Here is a 20,559-nt window from a genome sequence, read left to right on the forward strand (position 1 = left end):
CGGGTGCGGGGATGGGGTGGGGCCGGGTGCGGGGATGGGGTGGGGCCGGGTGCGGGGATAGGGCCGGGGGGCAGGGATGGGGCCGGGGCTGGGATGGGGCCGGGGGCGGGGATGGGGCCGGGGCTGGTATGGAGCCGGGGGCGGGGATGGGGTGGGGTGGGAGCGGGGATGGGGCCGGGGCGGGGATGGGGCCGGGGACGGGGATGGGGTGGGGTGGGGGCAGGAATGGGCCGGGAACGGGGTGGGATGGGGCCGGGGGGCGGGGTGGGATGGGGCCGGGGCGGGGCCGGGCCCGAGGGCGGGGATCGGGCCGGGGGCGGGGCCGGGGGCGGGGGCGGGGCGGGGGCGGGGCCGGGTCCGGGGGCAGCGCGGGTGGGCCCTGCGGGGCGGCTCCCCAGTGTGCGGGGCGGGGGCAGGGGCGGGTCGGCCTGGGGGGCGGGTCCGGGGATGGGGCCGGCGGGGGCGGCGGGGTCGCGCGTGGCGGGGGCGGCGGCCGCGGGGCGCGGGCACCATGGGCTGCTGCTCGGGCCGCTGCGCGCTCCTCCTTCTCTGCTCCTTCCAGCTGGTGAGTGGCGGCTCGTCCTCGGGCCCGCGGGGGCATCCGGCGCCGTGGGCTGCAGCCTCGGCGGGGCCCCCGCAGGCACGTCCAGAGCCAGCCAGTCGGTGCCCGGGGGCGCGTGCGCTCGTGGGGGAGGGCGCAGCGGCGGGCACCGGGCGGGGGACAGGTGCGGGGCGCGGCTGGAAGGGGCGCGGGAGAAACGAAGGGCTCGGGCCGGGCGTGGACGGTGCCTCGCGGCGTCGGGCGGGGAAGGCGCGGGGCCGGGTGTGCGCCGGGGCCGTGTGCGTGTCGTCTGCGCGCTCCTAACCCAGGGTCGGCGCCGGGCGCTGAGCGAGCCGCGGCAGCCTCGGGTGCGGTGTGCCGTGAGGGTGCGGGACTGTGAGGTGCAGTCGGGTGTGCATCTGGGGGCAGGGCCCCCTCGCCCTCCCCAGTCCGGGAGAGATGCGGGGGAGAGAAGAGGGCGCGAGCTGGCGCCCGGACTTGCACTTGGGCCCTTTTGCGCTGCGGATTAACTGGTGCCCCGGACCCAGAGCTTTGTCAGAGAAGTTGGGCATCTCCCCGCCCAGTTTCCACTTAGCCGTCGGAGCTCCAGGCCGCCTGGCGGTTCCCACATTCCCGGAGCGCAGCCAGGACCCTGGGTGGGGGTGGGGAGTGCTAAGCCGAGGTCTGGCCGCAGGGCTGGGGAGGGGATGCTGGTGGGTCCCTGGGCTCCCATCTTCAAAAGGAAATCCTGCTCTGTTGAGACCAGGCCGGGTGGGCTTCCGGCTCAGCGGGGCAGGGGGCGTTCTCCCTCTGAAGCCTGGAGGCCCAGGGAAGACGAAGTTTTAAGCACAAGTCCTCCCAGGCCTGTGGCCTCCTGTCCTTCGCTTGCCCTCTGTGTGGGGGTGAGGGTTGCTGTCGGTTGGCAGGGGGCTGAGGTACCAGGCTGCTGTGTCCCACGTGGAGGAAGGAGGGAGCTTCCAGGGGTTCCCTGCGGGTGCACACCCAGTGCTTTGGGAGCCCGAGGGGGTGGGGTGAAGGGCAGCATGGAGGAGGTGCTGCGTCTGCAGGGTCTGGCTGCACAGGGGAGGCGGGGAGATTGCTCAGGGCTGTGCAGGAGGCTGGGCTCAAGGGCTCTTCCAGGGGCAACAGGGAGCTCCCGCCACCATGCAGCAGAGGCATCCCCTGCTACATTTTGGTAGGAGGCTCCCTCAGTGGAAGCCCTGGGGAGGTGCCTGGGGGTAGGGTGGGGAAGCAGGAAACGGGAAGGGAAGGTCTGAGGGAGAAGGACGCTGAGGAGCCCAGGCTGGTCCGGAGCTCTCCAGCCTGCTGGCGCCTGGAGATCCTAGAGCAGAGTGGCCTTTGGCGGTGGTGGGACTTTGGTTTTCGTGTGTTAAGTTTGGCGTGTGGGACGTACTCAGGGTTGACTTGTGACCTGAGGTTCAGGGCCCCAGAAATAGATGTCCCGGGTGAGGGATGTGGCCTCGGGTCTGGAAGGCTTGGGTAGGGTCATGCTGCGTGTTTCACCGCTGCAGCAGACGGTGGATCCTGCGCAGGGGCACCCCCACAGCCCCTGGAGAAGTTGCTGCGACCAAGGGCGAAGGGTGACCCAGGCAAGTTCCAGAGCTAGGACAGAACTGTGTCCCCACGTGGCCAGCGGGGCCCAGCGGAAGAGCAGCAGAGAGCTTTGAAAGGCCTTTTGTCCTGGGCACCCCTTCCCCCCCCCCCCCCCCCCCCCGTGCTTCCTCTGCTGGGGGGAGGGGGCGGCAGACCGTAGAGCTCTGGTCACCGCGTGTAGGGTGGGGGCGCCGTGGGGGGAGTCCTGGGGCCTTTTTTTTCTCTTGTTGCTGAGCTTGAGAGTCTTCTCTCGTTACCAAGCTACTGGACAAAGGCCTGAGCACCTCTTCTGGGAGCCTTGTCCCTGGAGAATAGCGTGAACTTGGCCCGCCCTGAGCCAGCGGAGGGTGCTGTGGGGGTTCCCAGGCTGTGCCACGACGTGGACAAGAGGGAAGCCTGCGCTCAGTAGCTCAGTAGCCGTGTGGGGTGGGCGGGCCCTGCAGCGAAATCTCTCCCTTTTCCCTGCTCGAGCACTGCCGGGGCGTGCTAAGCCCTCTGGTGCGTGGCTCAGACAGGAAAAGGATGCCCCTACAGCCCAGCGCCTGCGCTGGACACTGTGCCCAAGCTGTAGGCTCCCTGGGGAGCACAGCCGTTAGCGGGACGCTCCTCCAGTCCCGGCATGAGCCTGGACCTCGGAGAACGGTGCCAGCGGCGACATGGTGCGGGGAGTGAGGGGAGGTGGCAGGGGAGTCGGGGCCGGCTCATTCCGTCTCCCCTGAGTGCCTGGCACTGGCAGGGGGTGCTGAGGCAGGGCACATACCCCAGCCCCTGATTAGGGTCATCGGTGCAAAAGAGGCGGCCCGGGGCTCACAATGTAATTTCAGTCTGTGTCTAGAACAGGTGGCGCTGGCCAGCTGTGCCCGTGAAGCCTGTGAGGCGCACATGCCTGTGTGCGTGTGTGCGCACGTGTGCATTTCTCTTTCTCCTTGCCCCGCAGGGACACCCGTCACCGTGTAGGCCTGTCCTGCGTGGGGACCCCCCTCCCCCAGAGCTTTGCCCCTCATGCCAATCCCTCCACTCACCCCGACCACCCCGACCTGTGCCGGGCCAGGGCTTCCTCTGCCCTCCTGGGCGGGAACACCCAGTCCCTGACCCCTCAGTGGCCGGGGTCTGTGGGGCTGTCCTCCGTTGGGCTGGCCAAGAGCTGCCGATCCTCAGCTGTCCCTTCAGGCTGGGCTCTCCTCCTAGGACAGAGGCAGGGGGAGGCAAGATCTCTGCCCTCCGACGCTGATCTCTTTCTCCCACATCTCTAACTAAGGAACGAATGTCTGGGGGCCTCCTCTGGGCACCGGGACCCACGCTGGGATGGGGCCGCTGCCCCCTGACCAGCAATGAGGCACATTAAGGGCCGGGCAGTGGGCCCTGCACAGAGACAGACCTGTCCCTGCCGCGGGTCAGCTCCGCTAGCACCTCAGGGGACCCTGGGGAGTGGGCTGCCTGCAGGGAATGTACCCCAGCCCCTTGATTAGGGTCATCGGTGCAAAAGAGGCGGCCCGGGCTCTTTTGGGTGCAGAGCAGGGGCGTAGGCCTGAGGGACAGAGGAGTTGGCCCCGGGACTTTCCATCACGCACGCACAGCCGTGTGCGGGGTCCCCATGGGGCAGCAGTGACATGTCTGCAGGGCTTGGGTGGTCGGGCTGCGTGAGCCAGGGGCATCCCTGAAACGGGGCCAGAGAAACACGCGTCCCTCAGGGCGGGGGGTGGGGGGCGGCGGTGCCACCCTCTCTGGGACAGAGGCTTCCGTGGCCACAGGCCGGAATGGACGGGAGGGGGCTTGATTTCGGCTTGTGCTCGCCCTGGTCTCCGTTCTCTACCGCGATTCGTAGCCCAACGGACGCTTCCTTCCACGAGGGAGCTCGGGAGCCTCCTCCTGTGGGCTCCTCGCCTTGGAAGAGAACGTGGGTGGGAGGAGGGGCAGAGGGAGAGTCTCCCGCAGACCCCGACGCGGGGCTCCATCCCGGGACCCTGAGATCACCGCCTGAGCTGAAGCTAAGCCCCTGGTCCTCCTGCCGGGCGTTGGGAGCAAAGTAGGAAACAGCAGTGAGGGGCTGGGCTGGCCTGGTTCTCCTCGGAGACTGTCCGCCTCTTAGGAGACGATGCCCATCACCGAGCTGCCCGGCCTCGGGGGGCTGGTCGGGAGCAGGCCACCACGCCGGGCCTGTAGGGTGGGGGGCTGTGGCGTGCAGGAAAGCGGCCCAGAGCCTGGCGAGTGCCCGCTGGACGCTTCCTGTGCCCTGCCCTCGGGCCTGCTCCCGCTCCCCACGCCGCACTCCCAGCTGTCTCCTGGGGCGGACCCCAGCCTCTGCAGGGCATACTTGGAATGTCCCCCTGCCAGAGACGTCCTGGAAATAGCTGCCACTCCTCTGGGGCCAAACACAGCCGCTGGCAGTGCCCAGGATGCCCCCACAGCAGCTGTTCCTGGGGCCTGGTCGGGCTCCTGCCAGGAGCCAGCGTGGAAGAAGGGCCAGGCGCTCCTGCTGGGGTCGGGGCGTCTGTGAGGTCCACGAAGGCCCGCCCTGCTGGGCTCGTCCGTCCCTCTCTGCGGTGCACGCCCGGCGTGCTTGCTCATGGTTCCAGCCCGTGGGAGGGACCTGAGGGGGGCTTGCTTGGAGGGGCTCTCCTCCCTCTTCCACCCTTCAGAGTCCTTCCAGGGCTCAACACAGCTGAGGTCGCTCTGGGTTGGGAACCGGTTCTCAGTGCCAGTGGTGCACTGGTGCGTAGTGGGCCCGCGGTAGAATTGTGGAACGCACCCACGAGCTCCGCCAGGGTGCTGCCCCTTCCCTGCCGGTCTCCCTTCAACCCTTGCTGGACTCGCCTTGTCTCAAACATGGACGGGAAGGTATCAGGTGCAGCGGATTTGGCCCTATTTTCTCCCGGTATGTGCTCCTGGTTTCTGGGGATGGGCCAGGTCCGCAGAATGAATGAACGCGTGAGCGCGTGCGTGTGTTCTGGAGTCGAGCTTGAGCTCAGAGCCGGTAGGTTCCCCCACAGACGAAACATCAAGTTCCCAGGGCACCTGGCTGGCCCAGTCGGTAGAGCGCGTGACTGTTGATCTCAGGGTTGTGAGCCCCACGTTGGGTGTAGAGATTACGAGGAAAGGAAGGAAGGAAGGAAGGAAGGAAGGAAGGAAGGCAGACAGACCTAAAAAAAATCGGGCCCCTACATGTGCCTGATTGCTCTGGTTGGTTCTCGTCGGCCAAGCCTGCGGGCGAGAGGGCAGGAATGTCCTCCAGGTGGAGAAGCTGCTTTGCTGCCACCAGTCCATGGAGGAGGGGGAGCCCGGTAGACGGGGAGGGTGCTGACCTGCAGGCCACAGAGCCCCAGCCCCACCTCCTGCAGAGAGCGCCCCAGAGCCCCGTGACTCGGCCGTGACTCGGCCATGACTCGGCCTCGTGTATCCTGCCCCAGGGTTTGTTGTAGGGCCTTGACCCTGTGAGTCAGGAATGCAGCCCCCGGTTCCCACTCTCAGGTTGAGGGAATGGAGGATGGAGGGGCCGCTGCTCGCCCACAGAGAGCCTTTCAAGGTAGAGGGAGCACCCCAAGGTGAGGTCTGAGGGCCGGGCAGACTCAGGTGGAGATTTTGGTTGGAAGATCCAAGACGGTGGCAGATGCTGGACGGTGATGATGAGACAGGAGGGGCCGGCCTCGGGGGTCTGCTGGCCTCAGGTGCCCGCACTGCTCCTAGGTCACTGCCCTGGAGCGGCAGGTGTTCGACTTCCTGGGCTACCAGTGGGCACCCATCCTGGCCACCTTTGTCCACATCGTCATGGTCATCCTGGGGCTCTTGGGCACCATCCAGTACCGGCCTCGCTACATTGTGGTGGTGAGTTCATTCTGCTCCCACACCCCTCCCACGGGCAGGTGGGGGGATGACCGGCTGGGGCCTCCAAGGGCCGCCTCCCAGAAACCAGCAGAACCCAGGAATCCAGGGCCCGCGGCTGCACTCCGAGACCTGTCCCGGGGTGGGCTCGGGGGGCCTCCCTCCAGTGGAGCGTCCTGGCTGCCAGACCCGGGAGCAGACGTCTCCTCCAAGGTGCTACGCAGAAGCAGGTTGCTGAGTTGGCCTCGTCCACCCCCTGCCCCCCTCTTGGCTTTCTAGTACGCTGTGTGGGAGGCCGTCTGGGTCACCTGGAATGTCTTCATTATCTGCTTCTACCTGGAAGTGGGTGGACTCTCAAAGGTGAGTAGAGTCAGTCCAGGGGTTGTGGCCAGGCCACAGTGAGCATTGGACGGCCTGCTTGTCACCATGTCCCCCCCCCCCCCCCGCCGTGGTCTGTTGCGGCTCTGGCCCTGGCACCCAGAACAGCCCTGGCCCACAGGGGTGACTCAGTAAAGCTCTGGGGAGGACTAGTGACCTGGAGAGGGGCGGTGAGCACTGGCAGGCAGGTGGCCTTGGAGGATGGGCCTGGGAACCAGGGCGGCACCTGGAAGGGGAGGCAGGGCTGGGCGCCAGGGGCAAAGGGACCGGGGCTGCAAGGGGGTGCAGCTGGGAACACCTCTCAGAGGCGCCAGGCGGTCGGTCCCCTGAGCCGCTCTTTCAAATGCTGGTCAAACCCGCTGGTCTCTCCCGGGGAGGAGGGGACACCACACCCAAGCCGTGTTTGGTTAGGAGCATCGGTGCCAACAAATCCTGCGCGGCTGTTGTGGGCACTTTGGAATGTTTTATTTCAGCCTCGCCTGAAGCGCGGAGCTGGGAATGGGGTCGGGCTTGACTCCCGGCGGGCGCGGGGCAGACTGGCCATTGCCTGGTGGGGCCGCACCTGGGGCTGCAGGGGGCGAGACCTCAAGCGGCAGCGATGGCCAAAGACGTAAAAGAGGGGCCTGGAGCACTGTGAGGACACACCCCAGGGTCTGACCTGGGCACGGAGGCCTTCCTGGAGGAGGGGGTGTGAGCAGGCTCCGGGGCCCGGGCAAGCAGAGGGAGGCCTTGCAGGGCAGTGACTGAGAAGGCCTTGGGGTCCCTGCCTCCCCTGGCTGGAGGGCAGGGCGCCCCTCACCCTTGACAGGGCCCACACTGGACTGTGGTGGGTGGGTGGGCAGTGTCCCTGCGGCTCACCAGGTCCCGCCCTCCTCCCCAGGACAGCGAGCTCCTGACCTTCAACCTCTCCCGCCACCGCTCCTGGTGGCGTGAGCACCGCCCGGGCTGCCTGCACAACGAGCCAGAGGCTGGCCTTGGGCCCCTGGGTGGCCAGGCCTTGGTGGCAGGTGTCGGCTGCGCCCTGGAGTATGGCTACATCGAGGCCCTGCACAGCGCCCTGCAGATCCTCCTGGCGGTGAGCTGGGGGCCTGGGGGAGGGATGGGGGGGTTACCCCGTGGCTGGGCCAGGTCTCCGCCTCCCAGGTCTCAGGGGTCCCCGCCCTGCCTGGCAGGTAAGGACTCCCAGCCCGCCCCCACCTGTGCACTTGGGCCACGGGAGCCTCGGTGTCCTGCTGTGTAGAGGGGGCTCGAGCTGGCTCCAGCCCCGGGGAGCACATGAGGAGCCCGAGGCTCTGCTGATGCTGTGGGGCGGGGGCGGGGGGACAGAAGGAGGGCAGCCCGGAGGCGGGTGGGCAGGGCACAGCCCAGAGCCCCACCACAGCCTCCTCCAAGCAGCTGGCCCCCTGCCGCCTGTGTCCCCCGAGGCTTGTGGTCCCCTGAGCAAGGCCACAGGGCCCCGGCACACCTGAATTTCAGATAAAGGACGAGTGTTAGCGCGGGGTCCCTGTGGCATTTGTGACGCGTTTCTGCCCAGAAACGCTTCCTGTGCGTCCAGACCTCCGCTTTCCGCGCGGCCGTGGACTTGCCCTGTGAGCCCAGGGGAGAGGAGCGATCTGCCGTCAGGCCAGTCTGCAGGCCCTGGGGGCTGCCCTGCACGGGCCGTGGGAGCCGTTCTCCCGGGGACCCACCCGGGGAACCCCCCGGGAACCCAGGACGCTGCTGGCACTGGCTCGGGGAAGCCTGTGAGCCGCTGTGAGCCAACAGCTTCCTGCGCCCCCGCCTCCCTGCCCCGTCTCCCACGGGGGCTCTGGGGCCCGATGGGTGGCCAGGAGGGCTGGGGATTGAACCAACAACCGTGTGGGATGGCGGGGGCGAGGGGCGCGCTCTGCTGGGCCCCCAGCTCGCAGCTGCGTCAGGCTCCGCCGTCCACACTCAGCTCGGAAGCGACTTCCACCCACGTTCACCAAACCTGTTCTACGCGGAGAGTGAAACCCGCGGGAGAACGGTGCCCGGGCCTTGGCGGGTGGGGGCGGCCGTGGGGGGACGCGGGGTGCTGACACACGGCGGGGTTGGTGTCACTCACTCGCTCTCCTGTGCCTGCCTTGTGTCCCCAGCATGTGGATGGGAAAACCGAAGTCCAGGGAGGGAGGCCCACGGAGCCGCAGAGCTGGTGGGCAGCCGTAGCAGCTACATAATATCCTAAAATGTCCCCGCTTGAAACAGTAAAGCTTTGTGCAGGGTGGCAGCGTGGGGGGGCTTAGATGGCTGGTTCCGGCTTGAGGTCATGCAGGAAGCTACAGTCGGGCCCCCGGCTGGGGCTCTGGGGCCCTGAGGGCCGGTCTGGCTGCAGGTGCTGCTTCCAAGGAGGCCCTGCCGTGGTCCTCGCCGCGTGGACTCTCCCCAGGACTGCTTGGGTGACCTCACCGCGGGGCGGCTGGTCCTGCAGGGCCAGCGGGTGGGAGGCAGGGGGGTGCCCTGCCTTGCAGTCAAATGCTCTACCCCCGAGCTGTACCCCCTGCACCCTGCCTTGGACATCACACTCGGTCATTCCTGGAGACTCTCAGCGTTTGCCCAGGCCAGCCCTAGTCAGGGTGGGAGATGGCCCCCCGGGGCGTGGGGTCAGGGGGAGGCCCCCCAGGACCGCCCGGGGGCTTCTGCAGGGGCGCAGGCTCTCCCCGCTGTTGGTCTTTTGCGGTGACCAGGCAGGTGGGGCCCAGGTTCCCATCGTCCACCGAGGCCCACCGTCTCTGGACCTGAGCCCTCGGGAGACCCTTCCTCCCCACTGCAGGGGGCTGGCCTGCAGGCTCCCGACCGCCCGCTGCACGCAGTGCGGTCAGCGTGAATGTGTCTGGCGGATAATGTGTTTATAGGACGGAGGTTCTGCATCCCGCTGCTGACGCTGGAAAACAGATTCCAGATCTAGGGCCATCCGTGGCGTGGGGCATCCGCGGCTGCCCACGGCCGACCACGGCATGAGAAACCACAGCAGTTCAGGCAGCCTGCACGCTTCCAGGGTCCCTCCTCTCCAGGGCTACGGACAGTCGGGCTGTGGCGCACTTGGGGTGCTGCCCCCATAGCCGGGAGTCAGAGCTGCCCTTCCCTTGGGTCTGAGGACCTAATCCTCCACAGCTCACGACGAAAAATGGGGGCCACGGTTACCAGAAAACACACAGGGACCCGGGTGCCTTCCTTGAAAGGAGAGAGAACCCACTTGCCGAGGAGACCCCTCGGTGCTTCTGAAGGCATTTACAGACTGTGTAAGAAATGCAACGAAAAGGAAACTGCAAAGGAACAAATTCTTGGTGGGAGTTTCCGAAGCGCAGCTGCTGGTTCTGGTGCCGGAGGGGCGCGCCCCGTGTGGAAGGGAGAGGCGGAGCCCCTGGGTTGCCTGCTCCTTCACCCCCAGGGATGGACATTTCGATCACGAAATGCGCGTCTCTGAATACCCGCCAGCGGGCACCTGCTTTGCCTCCCAGGAGCCCACCCTCTGCTGCTTGTTTGGGCTTGGCCGGGCTTAGCGGGCCCTGCAGCCGGGCTGGCGAGGAGAGAACCAGCCGAAGGAGGCAGGGCCGCACGACTGGCGGGGCAGGGTCTGCAGATCCTGTGGGCCTCCGGGAGCTTCGGGGGGGAGCTGGGGGGGAGCCCAGAGGGCACGCAGGAGGTGGAAGGGGGGGTGAGGCCGTGGGGCGGCCCCCACCCCAGGACCCAGTGGAGAAGGAGCAGTGGGGCGGGGTCAGCACCACGGCCAGCTCAGGCCCTGGCCCCACCCCGCCAGGGAGGCCCACCTGGGACCATGGAGGCCCACTGGGGACCACTGGGGGACCACCGGGGGGGGGGCAACGGCACAGCAGTGCCCGCCCGGAGGACCGGCCCAGGCTTGCCTTTCCTTCTGGAGGAGGGGTCGGCATAGAGGAGGCCCACCACCTGCTCCCTGGAGGATGGGGGCTTCCAGAGCAGGGCGCAGCACCCTGTGGTCTGTCCCTCCCACTGGGCCTGATCTGTGGGTGCAGGAACCAAGCCCCAGAGCTTAAGTGAAGGCCTCAGGTCTCCCCGTTGCCGGTGGAGGGCCGGCCACGCCAGGAAGGCTGCTGGGAGCGCTCTCCTCCCCGAGGCCCCTCGCTTCCAAGACCGCGTTGCTGGCCACCGTCCTACCCCCCGTCCCATGTCTCACCCCATCCTGGCCTGTGCTTGCCTCAGGGACGGACCCCACCACCGTCGCTCAGAAGAGCTGCTGTAGCTTCTCCAGAGCAGGTGCCGCTGTGAGGCATCTTTTCTGTTTGTCCCCTGACCCATCGGGGTCCAGCAAGACGGAGATGGTGCGCTTAGGTTAAATCCTGGGGGCCGTGGGGCGGCCGTTCCAAGTGGGTGCCCTGCCGGGGACCACACGGTATCCCGTTCCCTGGGAGTGTAGCCACTGAGCTGCTGCCCTCCCCCACCCCCACCCTTGGCCTGCAGGGGTGTGGGGAGGAGTTACCCCAGGCAGAGTTCTTCCTCCCGCCCCTGGGGGGCAGCCCTGCAGAGGAGGGTACGTGCTCTGCTTCCCTCCTTCCCATCTCCTGCTGGGCTCCCCACGGGCAACCCGAGCAGGAGGGTGCCGGAGTCTGGACACCATCCACACTGCAAGGGGTGGAGGATGTGGAGGAGGGTCATGCGGGGCCCCTCCAAGCCCCGCCATCAGACTCTTGCTCCGAGCCGCGTCTGTGGGGTTGAGGCCATTGCTGCCTACGGGAGATGCTCAAAGAGCACCTGGTCCTGAGGACGCAGGTCTGACCTCCGGAGGCCGGAGAGCGTGGTCCCCCCATCCTCGCCGCCTCCCAGGTTCCCAGCATCTGTAGAGGCTGCCTTTGCTTCCGTGTGCAAAGCCTCCTGATGAGCTGGGGCTGCCGGCCCCTCCCGAGACCCCGCGGGCACACAGAGCTGAGGGCCTTTCCCGGGAATCTGTGCTGCCCTGTGCCGCCCAGATGTGCTTCGCTGCCAAGTTACAAACAAGCAGGTCTGCTCAGGGACCGCTCTGGCTCTGTGGTCGGGAGTCGGGGCTGTTCTCATTCAGGGACGGGGCAGCTCCCCCATGGCATCGAATGCCACCCTCGCGAGGCGCTCATCCTCGGTTAGCACTGCCTGGGCCGCGTGAGTGCGGAGAGACTGGGCCACGGGCAGCGCCAGCCCTCACATCTCAGCTAGAGCCCTTTGTCCCACCACGGCCCTGGTGCGTGGCTGTCCCTGGGCACTTAATGCCAGCCTGCCCTCTCCCCTGAAGCTGAGCGGCCTCCTGTGAGCCTGGCGGGGAGCCTCTGCCCAGCCAGGCCCCCGGGTCCCAGGGCGGTAGCCAGCCCCGTCCACTCTGCCCTCTGGCTGGGTCCTTGGCACTTGCAGCCGAACCATCCAGCGAGGCTGGCTCCAGCTTCTCCAGCCGGGGCTGCCGTCCTAAATCTCCCCAAGGAGGAGAGACCCGGTGGTGGGCTGGTTAACAAGAGGCCCCGGGGGATGTGGCTTGGCTGGACCTGGAGGGGGGTTCAGCCTGGGGGTCCCTCGGGCTGAGGGCTTCTCTCTGCATCTCACCCTCCCCTTAAAGCAGGGACTCGGTCATCTTCCCGACTCACTGGTCCATTGGCCAGCCCTTCCCCCTCTCACCCCTCACCCCCAGGGGCCGGGCCAGCCCCACGGAGGAAGCCAGACGCCGTCTGGAACCTCGAAGCTAAAAACGTCACACGAGATCCACTCTCCTTGTTCATTTTACAGACAAGGAAACTGAGGCCGAGGAGGGGCTGTGGCCCACACGCCTCAAGCTTGCCTGGGTCCTCATCCCGACCTCTCGGTGTCTTTCAGCTCGTGGGCTTCGTCTGTGCCTGCTATGTGGTCAGCGTTTTCACCGAGGAGGAGGACAGCTGTGAGTGTGCGGCTGCCTGTGAGCGCCCGGCTGGACGCTCCAGGCAGAGACGGAGGGACAGGGAAGCAGAGGGCTGGCGGGGGGTGACTCTGCGTCCTCCTGGCCTGTTGTTGGCAAAGCCTGAGACCTCGCCTCTTGGGTCCCCATGCCCTTGGGGTCCTTGCCTGAGCAGAGGGGTGGACGGGCCCAGCCACCTGAGAAGAGATGAGGAGGGGATGCGGGCTGTGGCACCAGGGGTCGTCTGGCCCCCAAGCCCCCAGGCTCGAGGGCTCCTGTGCTGCAGGGCTGGGCCCTCACAGCGACTGTGGATGCAAGGCTGAGCCCTCAGACCTCCAGAGGGATGGGTGCCTCTGCCTCCTGGCAGCTGAGGACCAGGCCCTACTGGCTGTGGTGTCCCCATCTCTGGACCCATCTGAGCCGCATCTTTGTTTTCCGCTCCCAGAGCTGGGTCCCCTTGACCTTCCTCTGTTTTGCAACGTCAATGCTGAGACGCCTCGCCGGCCCTGGCTGCCTCTGGCTCTGACGTGCTTTTCTGGGAAGACCCTGCAGAGGACAAGGCTGGGTGGGTGGGGACTGGGTGCATGCACCTAGGGGGCCACGGCTCCAGTGGGCAGAGCTCCCCCTGGGGTCAGAATGGGGATTCAGAGCCTCTGTCCCCGGGAATCAGGTGGCTGTGGGGTTGGGAGTGCACGTGTCCGAATGGCACGCTGTCCTCGGCCCCCAGGCGCCCCAGCTCCTGTGCCCCATGACCCCGACACCGTCTCCCAGACCACTGTGGCCGGGAGAGAACCAAGCGGACCTCACCTGTTGGTGAGGATGTTTCAGGAGGGGAGCCAGCCCGGGGGTTGGAGAGGCGTTGCTCTGCCCAGCAAGCCCTGCTACCCACTGGCCATGCAGACACAGCCTCGGGGGGCAGGTGATTGAGGTTCGTGGACGTGGGGGGCCAGGGGTTGAGTCACAGTGAGCTCCCTGCGGCTCTGAGGATCCAGGCTGTCCGGGCCTGCTCTGTCCCCCCAGGCCCCCCACCCCCAGGCTGAGCTCGTCGGTGTCCACTGGGGAGTCCCACTGTTCGTGCCCTGGAGGGACACGGCCAGCTCTGAGCTGGGCCTGGGCTGGTGCCTGCCCTCCCCGGGCCCTCAGGCTCGCGCCGGCCTCTGCCGTCACCGCACCAGCGCTCGGGCTTCGGCGCGTGCTCCATCTGCCCTCGTTTCCATCGTTTGGGTCTTGTTTTATTTGGGTCTCGATTTCTTTCAGTTGATTTCATTGGTGGATTTGACCCATTTCCTCGCTACCACGTCAGTGAAAAGCCTTCCAACCTCTTGCTCAAGCAGGTGTACGTGTAAGTACGGCCAGCAGAGCCTGCCCCGGCTCGGCCTCGCCAGTCGGATTAGCTTCTCTCCCTGTGGAGGCCTCACCAGGCAGCCATCTGTCCATCCATCCGTCCGTCCATCCGTCATCTGTTCGTCCACCCATTCCGTCCTTCTCCAAGATCAGCTCCGTGCGGGCTCTGGGCTTGGCCCCCACCCCCTGGAGCTCCATGCCCAGCAGTATATGGAGTCGGGTCTAAGACAGTTTTGTTCTGGGGCTGAGGAGGCATGGGGAGGCCACCTCCCAGGAGGGCGGCGTGGCTGTTCTCTAGGGGCCTCACTGTGCCAGGAAATGTGGGGTGTTGGTTTCCTATCTTTGGAAAAATCAGACTTTTCTCTTAAAAAGCAGTATCCACGACCCCAGGCTCAGGGTGACAGTGCCTGGGCCGCCGGCCCACCTCTCAAGCAGCCAGCTTTGCCAGGTCCCACACCTAAGCCTGAAGTTTGGGGGGCCCCAGAGGCAGCTGGTGGTCCTCCTCCGGTAGAGCTGCGCTTCCTTCATCCCACCCAGGCCGTCAGACAGGATCCTGCCCTCGGGCCACACCCGTGGCATCCCCTGGGGACCCTGGCCCTCTTGGCAGCCACACCTTTTCCGCCCCTTAAGAGAAGGCCCACCTCAGCCTAGGGCCGTCTGGGGGAGCAAGCCTAGACGTCCCGTGACCGGAGGGCGCTCACTCGGGCCCTGCGCCAGGGCAGGGGGTGAGAGCCGACCACCCGGAGCACCACCCAGAGCACGCACCTCTGAAGGAGTTGGCCAGGCTGGAAGGGCCTCTGGGGGTCTCCCTCCAGCCCTTGGAGCTTGGGTGGCCAGAAGGACCACGGTGGGCCCCTCACTGCCCCCAGCTGCCGGCCCAACGCCTGGGGAGGTGTCTGCAGACACGGGGCTGCGCCCGCCCGGAAGCCCTCCCCGCTGCCCACGGGGATGCTGCCCCTTTTGCATCCGGAGCTCTCCGAGGCGAGGGCACGGCAGCCCCTATCGACTGCTGCCCCCCCCACCAAGGGTTGCTCCCCAGGGGCGCCCTGACCTCTGCCCACCTCCGCCTTCCCCGCAGGCCTGCGTAAGGGAAGAAGCGCCAGTCCCGCCTGCTGGCCCCAGATGACCAGGACCAGCGAGCCTCCCTGCCCTCGGGGCGTCCCAGGCTGGAGATGCTGCAACTTTTCACACACACACACACACACACACAAAAGAGGAAGGGAAAGAACAGACTGATCTCTGTCACCCAACGCCGGCCTGGGACTGCTGCACACCCGCTGCTGGGGGAGGGACGTCGAGACGGGAAAGTGTGAGCTCACCACGAGGGGAGTGTAAACCCACGGTGACGCCCCCGCCCGCTGAGCAGCACCTGCCTGCCGCAGGGAGGGGTCTCCGGGCAAGTCCCCGCCCACCCAGCGCCCTGCTGACAGAGTCCCTGGCAGGTCCTGGTCCTGAGCCAGGGGCGCTGTTGTTCACCGAAGGGATTTAAGCCCCGCGACCCCCTCCCACCAGTGGAAAGTAGAAGGACGCTGCCCCCTAGGCCTCATTCCTGAGAGGCGGGGGTTTGCTGGGGAATCCGAGCCCAGTCCCAGAAGGCCTGAGGCTAGGTGGGCCGGGGGGGGGGGGGGGGGGGGCAGATGGGGAGCGGGGGCCCTGCTGCCCTGGGGTGTGAGCCGGCCGCCTGTCCTGGCACAGAGGCTGCTGGGCACCGTCCAGGAAAAGCCCAGCACTTTATTGTGAATCTCCAAAAGCACTCAAGCGCAGTAAAAGTGCCTTTACACCCGCTTCCTTCCACCGTGCGGTGTGTCTGGGCACTTGGGACGGCCGGTTCGGGGGCCTGTGCGTGGCCGCAGGGACAGGCTGAGATGGATGGGCGCCCGCGTGACAGCCAGCACTGGAAGCGCCTGGGGGAGGCAGGGATGAGCGGGCTGCTCCCAGTGGGCTTGTCCGCCAGCCAGGGACCTCAGCCTGCAGGGAGTCCCCCCGAAACCCCCCCCCCGCCACTTGACCCCCCCCCCGGGAGATTCTCGGAGAGATGGTGGGGGCACAGAATCCTTTGACAACCAGGAGGAGGTTCCTGCCATCCGTAAAAATCTAAGTTCACGCTCCCCTCCCTCACCCGCCTGGCCCTGGCTGCCAGGCCAAGGTCCTGCCCAGGCCTGTCCTCATAACGATGCACCTCCGGAGCCATGCTGCCCTGGGCCTGGCTGCAGCCCCGCACACCCGGCCGGACAGGGGGTGTTATCCCCCCCATCACTGGGGAAATCAGGGCAGAGATGGCCCCGGTGGGTTAAGGTGCCCCAGCAGAGCGGTAGTGGCCACCAGGGCGCAGCGTTGGGTAGGACCCAGAGCCAGGATCTAAGCGTCCAGGGAAGGTAATGGGGTTGATTAGCAACGTCTGCCGGGACCAGGGAGGTGGAGAAGTCAGAAATGCCACCTCCAGGCAGCCCCCTGGTAAGACGCGGTGAGCTGGGCTCACAGCCTGGGGCTGTCTGAGGTCCCTGAGGCCCGGGCGGGGGTTGCCCAGGCCAGGCCAGGCTGGGACAAGCCTGTGGGTAGCTCCGAGCACTCACCTGGCTAGGGCAGGAAGGTACGCACGCAGCTGTGGATGGGGGCTCTGCAGACGGGGCACAGCTGCAGGGCTGGCGCGCACTCGGCACAGACCAAGTGGCCGCAGGGCACGAAGACGGTGCACACGGTGCGGTCCAGGCACACCTTGCAGACGCGCTCCTCCCGCAGGCGTTGCAGCTGCTCCTCTGCATCCCGGGCTCCTGGGGGTTCAAGAACCCAACAGCACCCTCTGGGCCTGGGCTCCACCCCCTCGCCTGGACACACGTCCACCCCCCCCCCCCCCGCCAGACCTCCACCTTGTGTACTGGGCTAATGGAAGAGGAGGAGGGCTGGGGCCAGGCCAGGAGCGCCCCCCCAGGATCCGAGGGAGCCGGCCCTGCCCCCAAGTGGGCCCGCCCTCACCTGGCTCCCTGGCCCCTTCGGACTGGACCTCCCTTCTGGGCGTGGGCAGCTCAGGACTCATGTGGACAGGAGCTGTAGGTGGTGAGAACAGACCAGAGGCCCCCAGGGGAAGTGAAACCCCACCCAGAGGGGGCCGCAGGCGGGGTCCCCCTCCCGCCCCTCCCACAGCATGCCTGAACCCCCGAGCCTGCACCCCCGGGACATGCCCCTGTAGCCCCTGAGCAGTGGCCGCGGGAGCTGTGTGCCAGGCACTGGGGGGCAGCGAGGGAGGGCCGTGCGCTGAGGGGGCGGGGGCGGGGGCGCACCTCTGGCCTCCGCGGGGCAGCCCCCGTCCTCTTCCTGGAGCAGGTCAGCCACCAGCTGGGACGCGGATACACTGGCCGGCACCGCCCAGCGGTACTTCTGCTGCACCAGCTGCTGCACCTGACTCCGCCCGAAGCCCATGTGGAGCGCAGCCTGCACCGCCGGGCACTGGCTCCACGCGGACCACTCCTGGCTGCCCCTGGCATCTGCAAGGCAGGGTGAGGGGCAGCCGGCTGGCCCCTGTGGCCCGCCACCAGGGCCACCTCCACACAGGGGCCTCCGCGGCCACTCGGCGGCGCTCCCGTGAGGGCTGTCCCCCGAGCCTTTGTTCAGGGGTGTCATCAACAGCAAAGTGAGCAGAGCCTCGTCAGCAAGGCCCTAGAGACAGCCCCCAACCAGGTGCCCGGCGCTGCTCACGTAGACCCGGCTTAGTTCTAAACAGGGTTGGCACCATCGGCTTTCGGGGCTCAGGGAGCAGATGTCCCTCGCTGTGCAGTTACAAGAGCCGGGGTCTGAACCTGAACCTGACCACCCTCAGTGCTGGGCACGGGGTCAGGCGGCACCTCTCCTCTTCGTGCTCCCACTGCCAGCCCTGGGATTGGCGACGCCCACGGTGGCCTCCTCCGAGGTAGCAGGGGACTGCTTTGGCCTCCCCTGAGCACCAGACCCACCGAACGCCTGCGCACAGCCCCCTGGCCCCCAAAGCAAGCCCACCCTCACACCTGGCCCCACTGTCCCTGCCCCAGGACACGTCACGCATCACGGCTCACCTGACGGGGTGGCAGGGGCCGTGTCTTCTGGTTCTTCTGATGGGTCCTGAAAGGAGCCAGAGGACATCTGTGCCGTGAGTAGACACAGGAGTAGGGGAGGGGAGGGGAGGGGAGAGGGAGGGGAGGGGAGGGGAGGACCCGCCCGGCCCGAGCCCTGCAGAGAGAGGCAGGACTCACCCAGGAGCCCAGCAGGTGGCAACAAGCCTCCTGGACGCTGCAGACAAAGTCCCGTCCCTTTGTCTGGAGCAGGAATTGGCACCTGGAGAAAGCCGGGGCAGGGGGCGAGGGGGGAGGCGTCAGGGCAGTGGGCCCGGGCTGCTCGGGAGCCCCTCCAGCCAGCGTCGTGCCCGCGCAGTGCCCCGCGGAGGGCAGCCGGGGCAGCGAGCGTCAGCACCTGCTGGGGGCCGTCCTGGAGACAGCCTCTGCCGAGCATCGGGGAAGAGACAGGGAGGATGCTGTTCCCAGAGGGGCCCCATCCCCAGGAACCACCCCCCGGAGAGGGAAGCTGGCCGTGCCCAGCGCCAGGAGCGGCCTGCAGGGTCTTTACCTGGGGAACCACTTGGCGTGCTCCGTCCAGGGGTCATCCCCTTGCTCCCAGCTCTGCAGACCCCCGTAGCAGAAGAAGCACCTCACTTTGTCTTGCTGGCCTAGGTGGAGGGTGGACGCTGGCCTTGCCCACGCCCAGCCTCCCGGCACCCGCCCACTGGGCCAAGCGTGCCCCCGAGGCTGGTTGTGGGGACCCCTGGTCTCTGCCCCGTTTGCCCTGTATTCTTGGATCTCACAGGCACCCCACTTTCTCAAGGTGAAGTGGGGAGAGTGGAGCCCGGGGAGTGGCGCATGGTTCACTCACAGGAAGGCAGGCGGACAGTTAGGGGTGGGGGCCTGGAGCCCCGAACATTCCGTCCCCAGGATGGATTCCCAGTGATGGAGACGGGTGCCTGCCGGGGTCCTGCCTCCATCGGGACGCGGCGCCTCCCGTCTCTGCCCCCGCAGCCCTCACCCGGCCTTGCCCTGAGCCTTCAACAGAGGCCGCAGGTCGGGGCTGCTCCAGTAGACCCCGAGAGCCTGTCCTCGGGCCCCGGGGACCCCGCGGGCGCCCGCGCACCCCCCCTGCCCTGTCACTTGCCACGGTCTGAGGCATCCGAGGAGGTGGCGGGAGACAGGCCCGGGAAGGCCGCAGGACCCCTGCCCCCTGCCCCCCTAACATGGGGCCAGACCCACCATGCGGGGCGCAGGGGCTCCCGGGGGCTGCAGAGCTCCATCCAGAAGCCCCCTGAGCGGCGCCCAGGCCCCCGAACTCACCCGTGTGGAAGAAGCCCGCCGCGGCCAGCAGCTCAGGCCGCACCACGGCGGTCAGCGGCCAGGCGGAGAAGGAGGCCAGCCGCAGCTGCTCCGAGCCCATCCCGGGGAAGGCCGGCCTCGGGGGGCCAGCCCGGGGCTCCCCTGCCTCCTCCTCCTCTGCGAGGGGGCGCAGCTGGCCCAGGATCTGCCCGTCCACGCGGTCCCGGCCTCCCCAGCACCGTGCACAGCGGCCGTCTTGGCCCTCGGTGTGGCCACAGGGAGAGAGACGTCCGCGGCCCAGCTCGGGGCCACGGCACCAGCACTTGGCCCTGTCCTCGGGCCCCATGGAGCCCACACAGGCCCTGGCCAGGCCCACGGCAGTGACGGGACCCACGGGAGCCAGTCCTGGAATGCGTCCAGCCGGCCCACCTCACGCCTCCTGACCCCTGGGCCCTGCCTGGGGACGGCAGTGGCCGTTGCCTCCCGCAGCTGGCACGGTCCTGCCCCCGATGCCCCAGGTGGGGGAGCGGCCGGGGGGCCCACTGCCTTCTGGAAGGGGCCAGCGTGGCAGCCAGCATCACGCGCTCTCTGCAGCAGGGCTGTGTCATGGGGCTCCCAGGCAGGGGCCGCGGTGCTGCGAGCCTTGCAGGGGCTGCAGTGCAGCTCCATGCACAGGCTGCACAGGGGTGGGGGGTGACTCTCGATGACTCTCGGTGACTCTCAGGAAGGAGAGGGCAGGGCGGGAGCCCGGACACACCTCCCGAGGCAGCAAGGGCTAGCGTAGGGGGAGGGGGAGAAGGGGCAGGCCATGCCATGGGTCAGCTCCGCGTTCCTGGGCCAGATGCCAGTGCCAGCTCCCGAGGGCAGAAGGTTCCAGGGGCTCTGACCTGTGCAGCTATGCCCCTCATGGGGGAGGGCAGCCCCTCCCACAGGGAGGACACCGGGCTCCCATGGACGGGGACACCTAGGGAGGGGCAGGCCCCTGGGGCACGTTACCTGCCATCCTGCTCTGAAGCCTGAGCAGAAGGGGGCGTGAGACACGCGTGTGGCTGCCGGGCCGGAGCAGGAGGGCCTCCGCGGGTCGCTGTGCAGCTCTGGGCCGTAAGCCATGGAGATCGGGGACACCTGGGCTTGTGCCCCTGCTCTGGGGAAGGGGCTGGGCTCACCTCTGTGACCTCTGTGACCTCCCTGCCCAGCTGGGACGAGGCTGGAGGGTGAAGCCGCACAGCACAGGATCAGTTTCCCCATTGGAATTAGAGCCCCCGCGGCCCGGTGACCCAGACAGCAGGGACCTTTGGGGAGGGGTCACAATTCCCACCGCCCGTGCCGGCTGCATCGGGCCAGTCCCGCTGCTGGGCCGACCAGACCAGCCAGCCCACTGCCCGGCCTGGGGCCCCCTGCTCTGCGGCAGAACCGGCCCGCCTCCCCGGGCCTGGCTGGGGCACCCGCCCTGCTGGGTAGGCCTGGGGTGGCCCCACTGCCGGCCAGGGGTCCCAGGCTCCAGTACCGCACTCGCCCAGGCCCAGATCAGAACCGCTGGCCACGTGGGACGGGCTTCACTCAGAGCTAGTCATGCCACGCGGTCTCCACCAGCCGCTCAAGCCCAGGGCCCCGGGTGCCCCCACCCCAACAGTTAGGGAACGTGAGAGGAC

At 67.7% G+C, this 20,559-nt stretch overlaps 2 protein-coding genes across 2 annotated transcripts; one reads left to right on the forward strand and one right to left on the reverse strand.

Annotated features, from left to right (window-relative positions):
* The first annotated feature begins 500 nt into the window (after positions 1-500).
* NKAIN4 (sodium/potassium transporting ATPase interacting 4) lies at positions 501-15,150 on the forward strand. The gene is made up of 7 exons (XM_055303907.1): positions 501-565; positions 5,840-5,977; positions 6,254-6,334; positions 7,233-7,427; positions 12,179-12,239; positions 13,494-13,578; positions 14,659-15,150. Exons 1-7 carry the CDS (start codon positions 512-514, stop codon positions 14,666-14,668), a joined length of 624 nt encoding a protein of 207 aa, XP_055159882.1. The 5' UTR covers positions 501-511; the 3' UTR covers positions 14,669-15,150.
* Positions 15,151-15,454: 304 nt separating this feature from the next.
* BIRC7 (baculoviral IAP repeat containing 7) lies at positions 15,455-19,253 on the reverse strand. The gene is made up of 7 exons (XM_055304385.1): positions 18,929-19,253; positions 18,174-18,273; positions 17,804-17,885; positions 17,627-17,672; positions 16,554-16,625; positions 16,154-16,351; positions 15,455-15,484 (listed from the first exon to the last, which is right to left on the reverse strand). The coding sequence occupies exons 1-6, from the start codon at positions 19,251-19,253 to the stop codon at positions 16,158-16,160; spliced, it is 819 nt and encodes a 272-aa protein (XP_055160360.1). The 3' UTR covers positions 15,455-15,484; positions 16,154-16,157.
* Between the last annotated feature and the right edge of the window lie 1,306 nt (positions 19,254-20,559).

This window comes from Nyctereutes procyonoides, unplaced genomic scaffold, assembly GCF_905146905.1.
Source record: "Nyctereutes procyonoides isolate TBG_1078 unplaced genomic scaffold, NYPRO_anot_genome, whole genome shotgun sequence".
Classification (NCBI taxonomy): domain Eukaryota; kingdom Metazoa; phylum Chordata; class Mammalia; order Carnivora; family Canidae; genus Nyctereutes; species Nyctereutes procyonoides.